Genomic DNA, 17,259 nt, shown 5'->3' on the forward strand with positions numbered 1-17,259 from the left:
GTCAGTAAGGAGACCACTCTGCTATTCGCCCAAGTATTCTCAGAAGAGGAGGGTCTTCAGTTTGGGTTTGAAGACAGCGAGCGTTGGACTCTGCTGTTCGGACACCCAGGGGAAGTTCGTTCCACCACTTTGGTGCAGGACAGAAAAAAGCTGGACGCTTGTCTTCCGCGGATTTTGAGGGATGGCGGGTCGAGCCGAGCCGTACTCGAAGCTGGAAGGGCTCTTGGTGCGGATCGGCTTTTGACCATTGCCATCAAGCACGGAGAGGCTGGTCCTTTCTTGGCTTTGTAGGCCAGAGTCAGGGTTCTGAATCTGATGCGGGCAGCAGCTACAGGAAGCCAGTGAAGAGAGAACGCAGCAGTGGAGAGACATGGCTGAATTTAGGGACGTTGAAGACGACCCGTGCCGCTGCATTCTGGTTGAGTTGCAGGGGCCTGATGGTGCGCAGAGGGAGACCAGCCAGAAGAGAGTTGCAGTAGTCAAGTCTTGAAGTGACGAGAGACTGAACAAGCACCTGGGCGACTCTCTAGAGAGGAAGGGTTGAATTCTCTGTAACACACAGTAACACAGTATTTTGTAACACGGACAAAAGTGTAGAGGTCTTCTGTCCATGGTTATCGTCCAAGTCCAGGTATGAGATTCCATTAGCGGCCGTCATGCCTTCAGGAAGCAAACGTCCGGCACCAAGCATGTGTTCGCTGATCGCTTGTGTTTGAGGTGAAGGGACAAAGTCCTGTCGGTTGAAAACAGAAGACCCTGGGTGCATTCGAGTAGCGCAGGCCTTGTTGTCATCCCATGATCTATGTTCTATATGAAAAGTCTTTCCAGGAAAGGATGATTTGATGAGCGAGCACATACCGCATTCCTAAAATACGCTAAGCCAGCCATAACTAACACGGCGTTCAGTGGAATTTGACCTCTCTCTTCAGTGCACAGTTGCACACACATTCTGGTGATACAGAGTGTGCGTAATTTTCCCGTCTGATGGGCTTTCAGAAGATAGATGTCGTTCCTGGTGGATATGGGGTTATAATTATAAAAAGGAATCTCGCTGAAATGCCGGACTCCAGAAACTCATGTGGGAATGATAACTTTCTAAAGTCTTTATGTTGGAGTTGATGCCATATGTGGGCAAAGCGTCGCATGCTACAATTAAAGAGTTCATCGTTTATAAGGTCAAGTACGGATCCAACATAACAGCAGTGTTTGCGACCAAATCGACCATCCGTCACTTGCCAGAAACACCAACCGGCCACATTCCAACACAAGAATCTGAAGTATTCAGCTGAAGAAGACCACTTGGCTGTTTGCTTCTTGCATAATTTGAAATGACAGGAGGTATTTGGGTTTAGTCCCCCTGCAGATACCCATGTAACGGTCCAGTCAGAAACATAATCAGTGTTGTGTGAATATTATGGACAGTCTAGACGCTGTAGATGATATGTAGTTTTGAATATCTGCATATCAGAAAACCTCTCAAATAGGGATGTTCTGGTCTCTTAATGCTGAGTATCAGTAAAGACCAATCAGATCTTTGTTTGTATAAATAATCCAGCCTCACAGTTTAGATCAGATGAGCTGCTGATGAATCTGGAGTGATTGATTTCGTCTTAAAATCACTGTATATAGTGTTTAATATCTTATACTCCAGTCTGACTCTCCTCCCTGACCAATCAACTCCCAGCTCCTTTACAACACTGCAGTCTAATCAGTTCCTGTGTGTGTGTATAGAGGTACACACTCTGGACTGATATCTGTTGTTGGTCTACTGGTGTAAAATAACTGGTTTTGGGTTTCTATAGCGTATGTGTGTGTATTAGCATTAGCGTTAGCCTCCACTTGGTTCTGGATGGGTTCTTCAGTGCTGGTTTAAAACCAGAGAAAGGCGAGAGAGCGGTTCTCCCGCTGGTTAAACAGAGCGTCCATTAAAATATGCCTGGATCTACACCAAACCCGATCCATAGGAATTATTCTCCTGTGAACATATACAAGTTCTTACAACTGGAAATACTTGATGAAAGCCGTACAAATTTCATGAGCGGCGCTTAAATAAAGCCATGAACAGTCTGTGTAGAAACAAATCACCAAAGAGGTGTCTTGTACCATCATCAAGTGATGTACAAGGAAGGTTTTCCACTAGATTTTGAAAATTTGATTGTCTTCTGCCACAACAGCATTTGTGGTCAGGTTCTGATACTGGATGGAGCTCCATCACTCCACAGCCCAGTGCTTGGAGGGCTTTACACCCTTTTAGCCAACCCTCGGCATTGGGCATGACTGCTTTAGTCTAGTGTGCGGCTCCTCCACAATCGGCAGTGCTTTTCTGTGGAGCTGTCAGACGTGTGTACTTCAACACCTGTGTCGGCAATGAGTGAACTTTAATAAGAAGCGTCGTCCACAAACGATTAGACATGGTGCACTCAAAGCAAATTAATGGACTTGGACAAACACAAGGTGTGGAGATCAAAGTCATGACCTGTTACTCGTCTTACCTTTCATTTAGGCCCGACATCCGTGTGTATATTTCTAGAATCGGAGAAGAAAACATCTGAAGCACCACAAACTGAAGTGAATGTTGCCAGACAAATGTAGTTTAATGTAAATCATTCAACTGATATGCAACATAATTAATCAAATTTCCCTTTTGGTATGGTGGGTTGAGGGTGCTAGAATGAGGTGGACAAAAATGCAACCGTTTTTGGAATGAAAGAACATAGGGGGGTGAAAAAAGCATCTCAGTTGTGGAACGGGACATGAAAAAGACAAAACCGGACAAATATCTTTATTATTACTGTGTCTGAAGTTTGCGGACTGGTCTAGACGAACGTGCAGCCTAAACCAGCTCTACACGTGGCTTCAGATCAATCTGCTCTAAAGTGCTTGAGGCATTGGTGAACTGAACTAGCTCACATTAAAAGTACACATAACCAAAGAATTCCTTCATCTTACTAACTAAAAGAACTAAAGTTCCTCTAAGATGAAGATCACTGTGAGAATTGGGGATTGATGATCCAGGGTTTAAAAAAAAAAGAAAAAAAAAAGATATTAAACAAAATTTGATGTGTACAACCTGAGGCAAGGTTAAGACTAGTGCCTAAAATTCAAAGAATTGATCAAGTTTTTCAGTAACTGATTTGTACTGAGTTGCATACATGCGTGGATACACCAGCCTTTATCAACACCGAGAAGTAAAGCTTGCGCTCCTCTTTCTCACTTGCCTGAATTTGCTGATTCTCTTATTTTTTTGCTTCATAGCAGCCAAGGAAAACATTTGTCACTGGAAGCAAAACGTCAGTTTCCTCACGACGTTCTTCCGCTCCAGCCCTAGCCCTCATTTTCAGGCAGAAGAGATAACGGAGCCGGCACACGATTAACTCTGACATTCAGAAATAAAAAACAACAACAACAAAAAAAAAAGGACGGAAATGTCATTAGCTTTAAGATTTGCTGAGGGGAGGGCGAGTTTGCGGCAGAGTGATTGGGAGTGGGAGTGTGATGACGATGCTCAGGGACGTGACTGCCCCTTGAATGCATGCTATTTTAAACCGAAATGTCAGCCTCTGCCCATTCACCCCTCACGTCCATTCATTCATTCACCCATCCATTCATTCGTTTAACTATTTCCTGAAGTGATCCTTTGTTACTTTCTGTGGCAGATTCGTTTTTGTACAGCAGCCCATATATAAATTTACAGTATGTACAAGCACATTAAAAATATATAGGAACATATGATCTATGCATTTTTACAGAAAAGTCAAATATCTCGTTAGTCAAATATGGTTTGGTGTCGTTTAGAACCGTCAACGAAAAACCAATAAGGAACATAGAGACTGATTTCAAGATAATATCAGAGGCATTGGTTGTCTGTGAGGAAGTGGGAATCATGCATTTGCGGTTTTTCGGGCCACGGCAATTGATATGGAAAACGTTCCGTCTCCTTCTACAGCGCCTGCTTTCACCCGCGATTAAGAGAGTCGCATTAATTCCCTTCACAGATTCGGATTCCCTCTCAAATTGTCCATTCTAACCTTGCGGTTCTGCCCTAAGCGACATACAGCTGAAAGCCTGGGGAACGGCTCGTGGCATGAAGCGCTGACACCGGACTGGCTGCGTCTGCTGTCCGTCAACCACTTAGAGGGTGCAGGTCCACCTTCACCTTCTCTCCGCTGCTAAGCATTCCAATAGTGGGGTAGAAGCCTCCGGCCGGCACCATGACTTCCCTTTTCCCAATTATCTTCCCATTTCGGGTGAAGAAGACCTGCAAAGTAAACACAAGGGGCAACAGTGAGTCATAAATGCAGTCACACGACTGCTACTGTCTTTTTCTGAAGACTTGGTTATAAAGGCCTGCATACACCTGAGGTATTGGAGGTTGCATTTCAGGGCTTTACTCTTTGGTTTAGATCAGTTATAAAATAAAAAAAATATATAAAATAGATAACTTTACATAAGGTTTAACATAATGTGCCCTGAAATCCAGACTCAGTAACTACATTTTCAAGGACTTTGCCAATTTATACGCATCAGGCTCTATTTCCACCAACCCCAGACCATCATATTAACCTGCAGTTGTTTGTTGGTGAACATATACGTGCTTTGAAAGTAGTTGGATAGCACAGTGGATAGGGGCTACCACCCTGGACAGTTCAGATCCAGCACGCTTGGCTTCTTCTCTGCAAAGGTCTGCTTTGGCTGCTAGTGTTTTTCAAACAACTGATCAGGTGTGCTCCCGCTTGGGTGGAATGGAAACCTGCAGCCACACCAGCCTTCTGTTCTTCATTTTTTCATTCATTCTTAGCATCAAGCAGCCATGCGCTGAGCAAACCCAGCGCACCAATCAATATTCTTGTGAAAGTGTGCTAAGGTACACGCTAACCCTCCCCCAGTGGGCAAAGCTGAAAGGCTCTGCAGTCATACGCTTGCGTCAAGTCAATACTGAAATCCCCCATAAATAAAACTGCCACAGCTCAATTTTCACACCCATGGAAATCCGAAAAAAGAAAAGCAGCCGGAATGCGTGTGCACAAAGCTAGCGCATAAAGATCTGCCCTTTGCTAAGGGAAAAAAATATCGCAAGTGCGACCGACTCCAGTCTGCACTTGAAGCAGCATCTAACAAAGAGCATGACGATTAATTTATGTAGCTGTCAAATTAAGGCTTTGAGGTCTTGCAGAGACAAACGAGCGCCTGTCAGGGAGCAGTTGTTAAAAAAAAAAAAGAAGAAGAAAAAGAAAAAAAGAAATATGGATGATTACACTTTTAAAAACAGCCATGCTTTAGATGATGAAAGAGTCTGGGTCATGCGCAGGCATCAAAAACTCCAAAACACAGGAGTGTCTGTCAAAGGGCCAACAACAAATGAAGGCAAGTTTCTAAGAGAAGCATTTGCCTGTATGAGTGCGCACATGGGTATGGGTATGTATGTATGTATGTGTGTGTGTGTGTGTGTGTGTGTGTGTGTGTGTGTGTGTGTGTGTGTGCACATAGGTGTGCATGTTTGAGACCGACAAGCAGCTTACTAGCTGTCAGTACCAGACATTTAGCTAAAAGTCATTTATTAGCCAAATAACAGTAATTAACAAGGTCGTCAAAAGTATAACATTTATTAAACGTGAAATGTTTTATCAAACCTACTTGATTTGATGTGTTGACGGTTGTGCGCATTTAGAGTATGGCTCTATTCTGGCACGATTCTAAATGACCACCTACAGCAAAAATACTCAACCCCCTTAAAAGTGATCAGATCACTGCACCAGCTAACAGATGACTGTGCCGGCCAACATCGTTTTAAAAGTAAAGAGAGGACAGAGCGACATCTACCTACCCAGAGAGCTCAGACTTGAACCCCCCAGGCCAAAGTAGTGTCCACAGGCGAGTTTAATGCCTATGAACTCAGCATGTTTATCTCTTGGATAAATCAATACCCAAAAAGTTCCCCAAATTCCCCAAACCCAATAGTTTTGTTTGGTTGTTCACACTGTGTTCGGTCTTCTTGATGTGGACTGTATCGGACATTAGTCTGAACAGGTCACGCTGCTGAACTGACCGTCATGCGTGATGTGGAAATGAGTGGAGAAAACTGCTAATGTTACTTTAAGACTTGCTGGAGGACAAACCGTAAAAACCTCAATACAGCTTACAAGAAAATGCGAACATGTTGAGCACAGCACCTCTGTATCTTCCATATACCTGCCGAGAACAACACAAAGTATGCCCATAGTAACAGGCATTTGATGACGTTGCCGTAAGGGGTCTATTCCCGTGCGCACGAAGTTACAATGAAACTAAGTTGGCTTGACGGAAATGTCACATAAATTCCTGCACGGTCGTGCAGACTGAGGTCGCATTGCCGCAAATCGGATACGTAAGAGATTTCAGTATGGGCTATGAACATTTTTCCGAGGGTGTTATTGCCTGTGCTATTGCCTGTTCTTAGGTGAAGTTATTCCACGGAAAGTTTTTTTTCGTTTGTTGTACTGTCAACTTTTTATTATCGTCACACTTCCATTGTAGCCCCAGGAATGAAGTTGAGCAGAGATGTCAAAACCACTTACCATAACCTTCCTGCCTTCCTGCTCTTGATCCACATCATCTCCCTCTTCCTCCTCGTCCTCATCGTACAGGTACAGAAAATTCTGGACACGGCCCGGCTTGGGTCGCTCATCTGTTGCCTCCCCATCGTCTATCTCATCTGACAGACAACAATAAAAAAAATCATTAGGAAAGGACAGGAGATGCTCATTTCAAAGCTAATCCATAAATACTCTGACTCCTCAAACCATGCGCCAACAATCAACAGCCACGGGCTCCTCTAAGGCTGCTTAGGTCTGCTTATACAGCAAAGCAATTTATGGGCAGTGGTGGCTCAGAGGTTAGCGCACCAGACTATTGATGACAGGGCTGTGGGTTTGATACCCGGGCTTGGCAAGCTGCCACTGTTGGGCCCTTAAGTGAAACCCTTCACCCTCTTTACTCCTCGGGAGCCACAGCAGCTTGGCAGATGGCAGCTTGCCCACCGCTATTGGCACGTGTTCTCGCTATCCACTTTGTGTGTTCACTGCACGGATGAGTTAAAGGCCTTTCATCTAGCCATTTTATTAGTTCACAACGTACTCAAGGTCCTCAAGACATGACAATCAAGTTAATAGGAATGGTGGAGGTCATGCTAAGGTCTGGAAGACCAAGAAAAACTGATGGTTGTTGTGTGACTGCAAATCTGGGATCTTTAAAGTAGGCCTAAGTTGCATGCAGAACTGTAAAGAGATTACAATAGTACAGGAGATTACTATTTATTGGTCTTGCTTAATGAGTCAATGATGATATATTACTGTATTATTTACATACAGTAGCTGAGAGGTATTTCCACCCCCCCCCCCCAGCCATGACATCGTAACCACGGTCCACAGGACCCAATGTTTTTACGATGATGATGATGATGAGCACACATTCAACCAGGTGTGTCCAAACTTTTGGCTGCTTCTGTTCACTTTTCAAAAAGAAGTCTCACCTTCATAATCACGAGGGAACATGATCCCACAGCCCATTATGTCCCCTTCAAAGCAGCGTGGCCCAAAGGGATCTCCGACTCCACTGCCATGGAAGATCTTTCCATCGTCTGTTGGACAGCGACACAAACCAAACAAACAAGCAGTGGTCAGTTTTACATGGGTCACTTTATTTGGTGAACACAAAAAAAGCCACCATGCTTCTTCATTGTATTACAGAACAGTAATTACGCAGCTGCGGGTCAATACTTTTCTTAATGCCTTCACAGGGCAAAATGCAGAGCTGTCTATTGCCGTATGTTCAGGTGGTCTAGAAGGCTACGGCTGTGATTCAGTGTTTGAAACAGGATCTGGAAAAGTAGGCTAGTGTTCAAAATGCCGTTGCACAGCTGATGCCTTAAACTTTGTATTAAAAGTGTAATTTAGTGTGTGGTAATGACACAGACAGATAGATGAGTTTTAATAGAGCATCGTCGGCCATATACAACTAACCTATTTATTCTGAAGGGGAATAAACCTCAAGGTTACAGGCTACAAGAACAATTTTCCAACCTTCTGTCTTAAGATACAATGCCCTATTTGAGGCCCTGAGTGTATACAAGATACATATGTAGGTTTTCCTTCTGTTCCTTAAGCCTTCTGTCTGTACTCCGCCTTCAATTTCTCCATATTTGTGCACATTCTCTGAAAGCTTACAGACCCTGAAGAAAGAGAGCAGCACCACTGGAAATTGTGGGGCCAATGTAGCCAATAGTTCAAGCGTTATAGTTCATATATAGTTAATCAGATAATTAACTGCAACCCAAAGCCTAATCCTAACCTTAATTCTGGCCCTAACCTCAACCCAAAACCTAATCCTAACCCTGGCCCTAACCCTTACTCTTCCCTCAACCCAAAATCTAATCCTAATCCTCATCCTGGCCCTAACCTCAACCCAAAACCTAACCCTAACCATCATCCTGGGCCTAATCCTAACCTCAACCCAAAACCTAATCCTAACCCTGGCCCTAATCCTTACTCTTCCCACAACCCAAAATCTAATCCTAATCCTCATCCTGGCCCTAACCTCAACCCAAAACCTAACCCTAACCATCATCCTGGGCCTAATCCTAACCTTAATTCTGGTCCTAACCTCAACCCAAAACCTAATCCTAACCCTGGCCCTAATCCTTACTCTTCCCTCAACCCAAAATCTAATCCTAATCCTCATCCTGGCCCTAACCTCAACCCAAAACCTAACCCTAACCATCATCCTGGGCCTAATCCTAACCTTAATTCTGGTCCTAACCTCAACCCAAAACCTAATCCTAACCCTGGCCCTAATCCTTACTCTTCTCTCAACCCAAAACCTAATCCTAATCCCTAAACATAATTATCTAATTATCATCCTGGGCCTAATCCTAACCTTAATTCTGGTCCTAACCTCAACCTCAACCCAAAACCTAATCCTAACCCTGGCCCTAATCCTTACCCTAACCTCAACCCAAAACCTAACCATAATTATCTAATTATCATCCTGGGTCTAATCCTAAACCTTAACTGCAACCCGAAAAATCTAATCCCAACCCTAATACTGGCCCTAACCTCAACCCAAAGCCTAATCCTAACCCAGACGACTTTCTTGACCAGTCTTCTCAGCCTTCTCACCAGCATGTTCATCCACTCCAGAGAGTTAGGGACTAACACACCAGTACAGCCACAGAGTGTATGTAGCAATAGACCATCCTTAGGCCGTAATACTTATAAGAGTCCAATGTATTTGCAAGTTGGGATTAAAAACAAAAGAGAGAGAGAGACAGAAACAGCTCTGAAGCCAGTGGTTTTCCGCACCTGCTCCTCCACGTTGAGACCTGGTCTGAACCTAAATGTCCCCGTACAGCTAGAACATTCCGCTCGTATCCAGCTCTTAATGATCCTAGACCTTGTTATGCTCTTGATGCGGAGACTGACAGGTCAAAACAAAGCAGAGCTCTCTCCTCTCTATCTAAACTTCTTCCCCGCTCTTATTTGAGCTCTCTGGCGGAAAACAAAACAAAACAAAAGATGCCAAGACGGAGGCAACAACAACAATAAAAAAAGGGAGTGAAAGAAAGACACTGAAAAGGTAGCCTGCAGAAAAAAGCCCATCGCACCGCGTGGAGGGTAAATATTTGTGGAGTTGTCATGGGACCCGTCCCCGGCTCAGGATACTGTTTAAACAATCTCTATCTGAATACGGGGAGGGCGATGGAGACACTGTATCATTAAAGCTCCCATGCGGGCCCCTGTCACAACACCACACACTCAGCAAACACCATGACCAGTGTGGGAGAGGAAGATGGCTAAAAATAGACAAGGGAGGGGGCGAGTGGAGGGGGGCTTGGGTGTGCTTTCTTGGCCTGCTGGAACACTTCTAGGCCTTCTGGCACCTGAGCAGATGGGAAACGGTACACCAGAGAATGCACAGGGCTTTCCTCGTACGACAGGCCTTTTCCCAGAGCCCTGTCTGGAAAAGACGAGAGAAGACATCCCCGCCGGGATGCTGCTGACTCCAATGCTTCCGCAAACAAGGCGGATACTTTATGGTCCTTTCAGACTGAAGAGCAAAACCAGGGAACCTGGGGAAGTGGTCCACGAGGGTATTCTGGTGCTCTTGACAAGAGACCCTAATATCTGCAGAATCTGGTAACAAAAGGAACATTTTTTATTGAACTTTCAATCATTGAAAATTCTGGTAATATTTTAAATATAAAACATCAATCAAAAAAATAACAAGCACTATGGCCCAGGGGTCAGGGGTTCGAATCCCGTCCCGTGTCGCTTCGCCATCAGCCGCCGGGGTCCAATAAAGCACAATTGGCCGTGCTCTTTGCGGGTGTGTTGATGCCGCTTTCTCCCCATGTCACTATAAAAGGGACGTTGGCCGGCACAGGCGTCACTGCCCGGCGATGTGGCACAGGCTGGCTAAAGGTGCAAGTATTTGTCACTGTACAATGTACAGTGAAATGTGTATTCCACATTTGTCCCATCCCTGGTAGTGAGCACACACACACACACAAACACACATACACTCGCACCAGTGTACAAGAGGCAGTGAGCAAATACACACCCGGAGCGGTGGGCAGCCAACTTTGCATGTATCAGTGGAGATGTGTAAAGCCCTTACCCTCCTAGTGTTGGGTGCACTGCTAGTGCTAGGAGGAGCTATGAACTGCCAGAATCAAATATAGAGAAAAAGGGAAAAGTTGGATCCAAAAATTTATAGGAAACAAAAAAGCCTAACCTGATCTGCAATAGCAACTATATCCTTTACATGGAGAGTCCTTGAGAGCTTAGTTCTAATACCCTTAACCAATAGCAGATAGTTCTACGTACATATGAATACAAATAATTGTATTTTAATTAACATTAAATAAAACAAATAATTAATAATTTAAGGAATCAATAAACTTTGTTACTGCAAGGTAAAGAGTCCCTTTAGATTTGCGTTTTTTAAAAGCCTTGTGATAGAAGCTTTAGCACATCTACGGGGGGAAAAAAAAAAACGTAGACATTAGATTAAAACGGCTGTAAATACTGAAATGGTCATTTTCAATTAAGATGAGGATAAAACGATATTGTGCCAGCCAAAAATATTGTGCGAAACCCTGACTATGAGGTTCGTTCTACTGCTACAAAGTGTCTCCACGCAAACTGTTTTGTTTCCAGACAGAAGGGTAATCTCATTTTTTGGAAAGTTGACGTACCTGCATTTCTTGGAGTAATATTGGATTTTACTGTACTTGATTTGGCAGTTTGTGGAATGGACACTCTGCCAACAGGTCTGACCCATTTGGCAGAGTCAGTACTTGTATTAAACTCTGAAGAGCAAAGCCTCCCTCCCCACAAGGTTTAACTAAACTATCATTTAATGGCCAGACAGCACTGCTTTACTGCAGGCCGAGGACAAAATGTAAACCCTGGCTGGTTTCTACGGACAGGAGTCACATACTAGCCCGTTTTTTTTTTTTTTTTTTTGCTTTCGCTGAGATCAGAAAATAACAGGGGGTTGGGAGAGATCTACGTGAGGGCATCGCCCCAAGGCTCCGCGTAGGGCAGAACCAGGCAGTGGCGTCAGGTTGTGATCACTATGCCTCACAAATGGGGGCTTCGTATAGATCTGGGTACCTTAATGAGGCATGGCTTCTGCATCTGGCCCGCTGCTGAGGCCTTGCCAAAGCTCCTTCAGGAGACACCAGCCATAACCTAGGCACTGTGAAGCGTCCCAGAAGAAATCTCTGCAAGCTCCCAATAACAAACAACTGCAGCTTGATGGGTGTGATAAGCAGGCAGGCTCTTTCACAGCACAGGGAAGAATAACAGTGGAGGAGCAAGACCGATAGGGCTACCTGAAGACAAGTGCAGTATTGTGTAAATGTATTTTTTTGGCATTTCTACCACTGGTATTTCATGCCGAGGATTTTACATCCTGATTACTGGTGAGATTACGATCATATTCTTCTTGAAAGTAACATTTAGAGGAAAGAGTATTTAAGCAGTTATTTGCTGTAGAATAACACATTAGCTCAGAATGAAACACGATGGGTGGGCTCAAGGAAAAAGCAGTAAGCAAAGAGCTTTTATTGGCTGGTACGTCACCGCAACGTCCCACAGAAGCGAAGCATAGCATAGCCTAGCCCAGGTAGGAGCTGTAATAAGAACACTATCGGGTACCGCAGTGTTCTCGAGAATAATTACAAAATTAGCAAGTAGTGTTGCTGTTTCCTCTGGGTCCTCTCGGTGGGCTATGCAGTCAGCGGAGTAAGCTTTTAGCCTAGCATCCGCTTGCTTCCCCAGTGGGCCGTTCCACCTTTTTCAGTCCACTCTCAGCCTAGTACTCACTTGCTTGCTTCCCCTGCTTCCTCTGGCGAGCCGCTCGGTCTTCACCGGCCGGACTAGCATAACCTATTAGCCTTTTCAGCCGCACCCCCTGCTTCCACACGCTGTTTCATGGTCCTCCGGGCTTCCACACGCAGATACCAAACAGTGGCACTTCCTCCGGACCTTCAGCCTTTATCCTCATTCTCCTGTAGCTGTTGCATCTATCATCAGAAAGATTTCACTAGTGGACTGAAAGTATCTTAACTTTGACGGCCTAAACGTAACCAGTCAAGATGTTATGTAAGAGTTTGAGGTGTTTGAGGTTCACGGTTTGTCACTTCCATGTACCGAACTCTCATTATGCAACTATGCCAAGGTAAATACGGGTTTCCTTTCTAGGGCCTCTTTAAACTAGACAGTGAGTCGAAGATTAAAACTTTGAGTTTGAAAAACAGGAGTGATATTCTAGGCTGTTTTCCTGCTAAGCTAATGTAGCTTACACATAAAGGAACCTTATAGCCCCTGATTAAAAGATGGGCACATTTAGGTCAGAGCTAAAAACAAGCCTGAATTATTTTATCACTTTTTAGGGATAACTGTATGTCAAACAGTGCCTCAAACCACATCGGTTTGAGGTTAAGCATGCAGTTTACATGATGTAAACTGGCGAGGATAAGCACCCAGTGCTTGTTAGTTAAATACAGCCTTGAAGCAAGCATGTCTTTGCTTAGACAAGGAACTCAAGTAAACTAGAAGCTACAACAAAGCTGTCTGTTTTGGGAGCACGATTGTAAAGAGGTTTAGTAAAGGTTGTTACTCCAGGCTCGAGGTGCTGATGGAGAAGTTAGCACCGAAGCTGCGAACACACCATGCAGAGGCTCTTGCTGCAATCACGGAGCCAGGACTGCACGCCTGCATGTGAACCCAAGCATGGTAAAGCAAACCTCGCACACTGCATGGAAAACCACATCCATCACTCACCCCACTAACAAATAAGATTAACAGGAGCTGCGCTGAGGCGCACAAATGTTTAAGGCCTTCTCAGATTTAGGCCAGGAGCCACAAGAACCCACATAACCCCCGGTGAGTGGCAGAGAACTGAGCTCATGCCACACTGGCCTGCTGCGGTGGGGAGCGCACCACAACAGCTGCAGTGCACAGAGCTCAGATGCTTGATTAAAACCAGCACCTTTGCGAGCTTGATACGTTGTGATCCATTAAGCTGAACGTGCCAATTCAACAGTAAGTCCAAATTTAAGATTCATTCATTTAACTGCTTTCTAAAGAACGGTCAATTCTGAATCACTGAAGTCTTTTACAATTCACCACTACCCCACAAACCAAGCCCAGCTTAGTCATGGGAATGCAGTGCATCAATCCAGCCAGGCTAAATCACTATAGTACAAAGCGAGATGCCACGATAGATGTGTGGAGGGATAGCGCAGAAGTGGCCGTCTTCACGTGGGGCCAACTGTGCATCATTACTCAGTTCTATCTGATAGCGCAGGACTGCCTCTCTCTGCTGTGCGGAGATGGGAATCTGCAGGCTGAGATAGCGCTATTTATCCTCTCCGGGTCTTCAGAAGCCCAGCTCCCCTTGCTAATCGCCCTTCCATCTTCCATCTCCTGAAGCCTGTTATCAGGCCTTCGCTGAGCTGCAGACACAAAACCCACAGATGCGGCGATACGTAGCCACCCTGCGGCTCCTGATCACACTTAAAAAGCCCCCGACTAGAATTCCATGTAATCCATGGGTAAGCAAAGGCACATAAAACAGGAGTAGATGATGGAGCAGATTTAAAGCTTTAGATGGAGAAAAAAAAACAGTCCTAAGAAAAGGCAGCGCAACACACTGTTGTCTGAACAGCCCCCCCCACACCGAAGTCATCACCAGGGGCTTATTAGGCACATACCAGTTTCCCAAAATAAAAAAGGTATTATCTGTGTATATGAGCCACCAGCACACTGTCTGGGCGTGTTCTCAGTTTGCAGTTGACTTGGAGACTAATCTACAGTCTATGAAGCCTCTAAATCCATCTTTCTCCAACTCCAAGTAACATGCTAACACCACAGAGATGCTTGCTTAAAAAAATGTTTGGGGAGTTTGAGATTAACTTGGTTCTTGGTTCGGAAGTTCTTGCTGTAGGTTTCATTACTTACATGTTAAAATGATTCATTTCTTATATAAAATAATAGGAATTAAGACTCCAGCTTAGCACAAAAAGTCTACAGAACAATGTTATTGTAACATATTACTGACATAGGATATTATATTACATTAACATTGGTTTGCAATTAAGTTTCAGGTTACCACAGTGTCAAAATCATAAGCCCATCCTCATGTTTCATGAGGGAACTACTGATCTTGGCCACAGTGCTGCTGTTCTGAAAACAAAGCATATTAGGGCTGATGGGTTATGGGCTACAAAATAAGACTGATGCTCGAAACAGAAGGCCAAATACCCAAACCCCATTCATGTGAACTATTCCAATCACTAGCAAAGCCCCCAACACTAGAAGGGCCAAATACTAGCACACGTCTCCTTCGACACAGGTAAAGCCACCCCAGCCACCACCTTTTTTCAAACTGCCGCCAATGCAGCATCGCTAGGTAGGGGAAAACGCAGCTCCCCAGCTCTGATACAACAGCTAGGAGTGATGTGTGGAGGAAGTGCCCCCCGGGCCAATTGTGCTCTCTCAGACTCCGGCTAAACCTCTTGTTAAATACCGATTGTCCAATCAGCTGCTCGGTAACTGAACTACACTTGGCCGCCTTTGAAAGGCTTTCAGGACTTCCCAATTTACCGCTCAGTTTCAACCCAAAACTTAAATCTAATCCCAAACCTAAACCTGTTGGAAACCAACAGAGTTTCCGTAAACACTCTGTTGATAATCAAAGCTCATCTGTAGAGTCCATTAACAATACAAAGTATGTGCTTCACAGTATGTGGGTACATTAGCAACTGGGAGGTCATCAGTACTAAGAGCCGTTCGAGCCTCAAGTATAGCTCAGCTTGACCCGCCATCCCTTAAGATAAACAGAAAACTGTCCTGGCACCGAAGTGGTGGACGAACGTCCCCTGGGTGTCTGAACGGTAGAGCTGCTCAAACGCAAACTGACCTACCTCTTCCGAGAGTACATAGGTGAAGTGTAGTGCTGAGTATTGTGGTCTCCATATTGACTGATATTGTTTTTAGTAAGGTCTAAGCTTAGAGGCATCTTTGAATTCTAGTCTATACAAACTAGCTAAGGGTGTTTTCTGAGTAAACAGTGAAGCTCTTTTGCAAGTTGCTCTGGAGAAGAGCGTCTGCTAAAGGCCATAAATGTGAGAATGGTGACAGATTTGAAGACTTCAGCCTTATCTGTGTACTATTCTTAGACTGCTCAAAAGATTATGGTCTAATATATTGTGGCTGTCATGCAAAAACCTTGCAACTCAATTTTTGACACAATGTGAATCTAGCAGTTGTCTATCAGTCTTTACACTGTGCCAAAGAACTGATCAACAGAAATTCTAAATACTTGGTTGATATTTAAGAAATTGCCTTTGTGGAGAAACAAGGTTTTCCTTTGCCAGTGAGTAGCCTTCTAATGGATACCAGAGACCTTCTGATCAACTCCTTTCTAAAAGGTTTGGAAAATGCTGCTCCAGGAGATAAACTGCCTATCCTATCCAGACGTTTCCTGCTACTGAGGTGAGCACTAGCAGGACCCCACTCCTGAAGCAGGGATGGGACTGGCCCTGAGTGACTATTGCAGCATAGAGAAAGAAGGTGTGGGTACCCACCTGCATGATATGCTACCGAGCCTCTGCTCCAGCCTGGGTGTCTGTTCTTTGGGTAGTCCTGAAAAAGAAATAATAAAAACACATAAATAAAACACTTCTACATATACATTCTCTACAAGATTCAACTGAACACCATTGAAATGGTGTATGTACTCACTCAAATCCAACGCCTCACTCAACACTTTCACATCAATTTAATTATTCATACTTCAGCACTACAGACATAAAACAATTACAGCTTTCTGGAGAACCGATTGCTGGAGTGTTGTCACATAGCAGCACAGGATACGTCTTTTGTATATAGCCGTGCCACGCCAGCACAAACACTCAGAAAGGCCAATTTTTTTTTTGATAAGATCGGAGAATGAGTCACAGTTAATTATTGGAAATGTGTTTTTGCAACCAAAGCACCTGCGCAAGTAATACGCAACCTTTATACGTTCCTGAGATGTTTTGCCTTCTCTCTTTTGAAGATCTAAATTTAACAGATAAAGCATTTGTCCCTTACTGGCTTGGAATTACAGGGATGACTCAATCAAGATCCGAAGAAAAACGTGGTAGGGGACATCTTTTGCCCTGGGGAGCCATTCTATTAGTAGTGATGTGTATGTAGTAGCAGTAGTGGTTTGTTTCAGTCCTTATTAATAACTTTCCAGAATAAATTCTCTCACAAAAATAAATAAATAAATAAAACATAATTCATTTGATAGGAAAAGAAAATAAAACAAACAAAAAACCTTTATGGTTGAGAAATGGCTGTGTGGTTTCCACTATTATCAATGGTCAGTTAGCAGCCCAATATTAACTTAATTAATTTTTGACTGGCTGATTGCCAAATATACGAACTTAATGTGAAATATGAACTTGTCTTACTTCAGTTCAGTGATGATATGTTCAATATATCAAACTGTTTCTGTGAGACTCTCAATTTTCTTAGCACTGGATATTGAAGCTGTTCCTAAACCTTTTACAGAGCAATATTTTGCCACTTTACAAATATCATTTCTATACAGTATAAACAATTTAGGGCCTAAATCGGAACTGTGGAACCCCACAATTAACCCTTAACCTTAGACTTATTTCTTTGTACATACTGATGCCCATCATCAAGATAACTTTTTTAACCA

General features: G+C 43.9%; 1 protein-coding gene across 2 annotated transcripts in view; it reads right to left on the reverse strand.

Moving 5' to 3' along the window:
* Positions 1-2,569: 2,569 nt before the first annotated feature.
* Positions 2,570-17,259, reverse strand: part of spryd3 (SPRY domain containing 3) — a 56,646-nt gene continuing 41,956 nt past the window's right edge. For both annotated transcript variants that reach the window (XM_072696171.1, XM_072696170.1), the window contains exons 8-11: positions 16,133-16,190; positions 7,508-7,615; positions 6,555-6,691; positions 2,570-4,258 (exon numbers count right to left, since the gene is read on the reverse strand). In XM_072696171.1, the coding sequence (XP_072552272.1) occupies positions 4,124-4,258; positions 6,555-6,691; positions 7,508-7,615; positions 16,133-16,190 (438 nt within the window). In that variant the 3' untranslated portion in view covers positions 2,570-4,123. The remainder of the gene's footprint in view (positions 4,259-6,554; positions 6,692-7,507; positions 7,616-16,132; positions 16,191-17,259) is intronic.

This window comes from Salminus brasiliensis, chromosome 14 (genome assembly GCF_030463535.1).
Source record: "Salminus brasiliensis chromosome 14, fSalBra1.hap2, whole genome shotgun sequence".
Taxonomy (NCBI): Eukaryota; Metazoa; Chordata; class Actinopteri; order Characiformes; family Bryconidae; genus Salminus; species Salminus brasiliensis.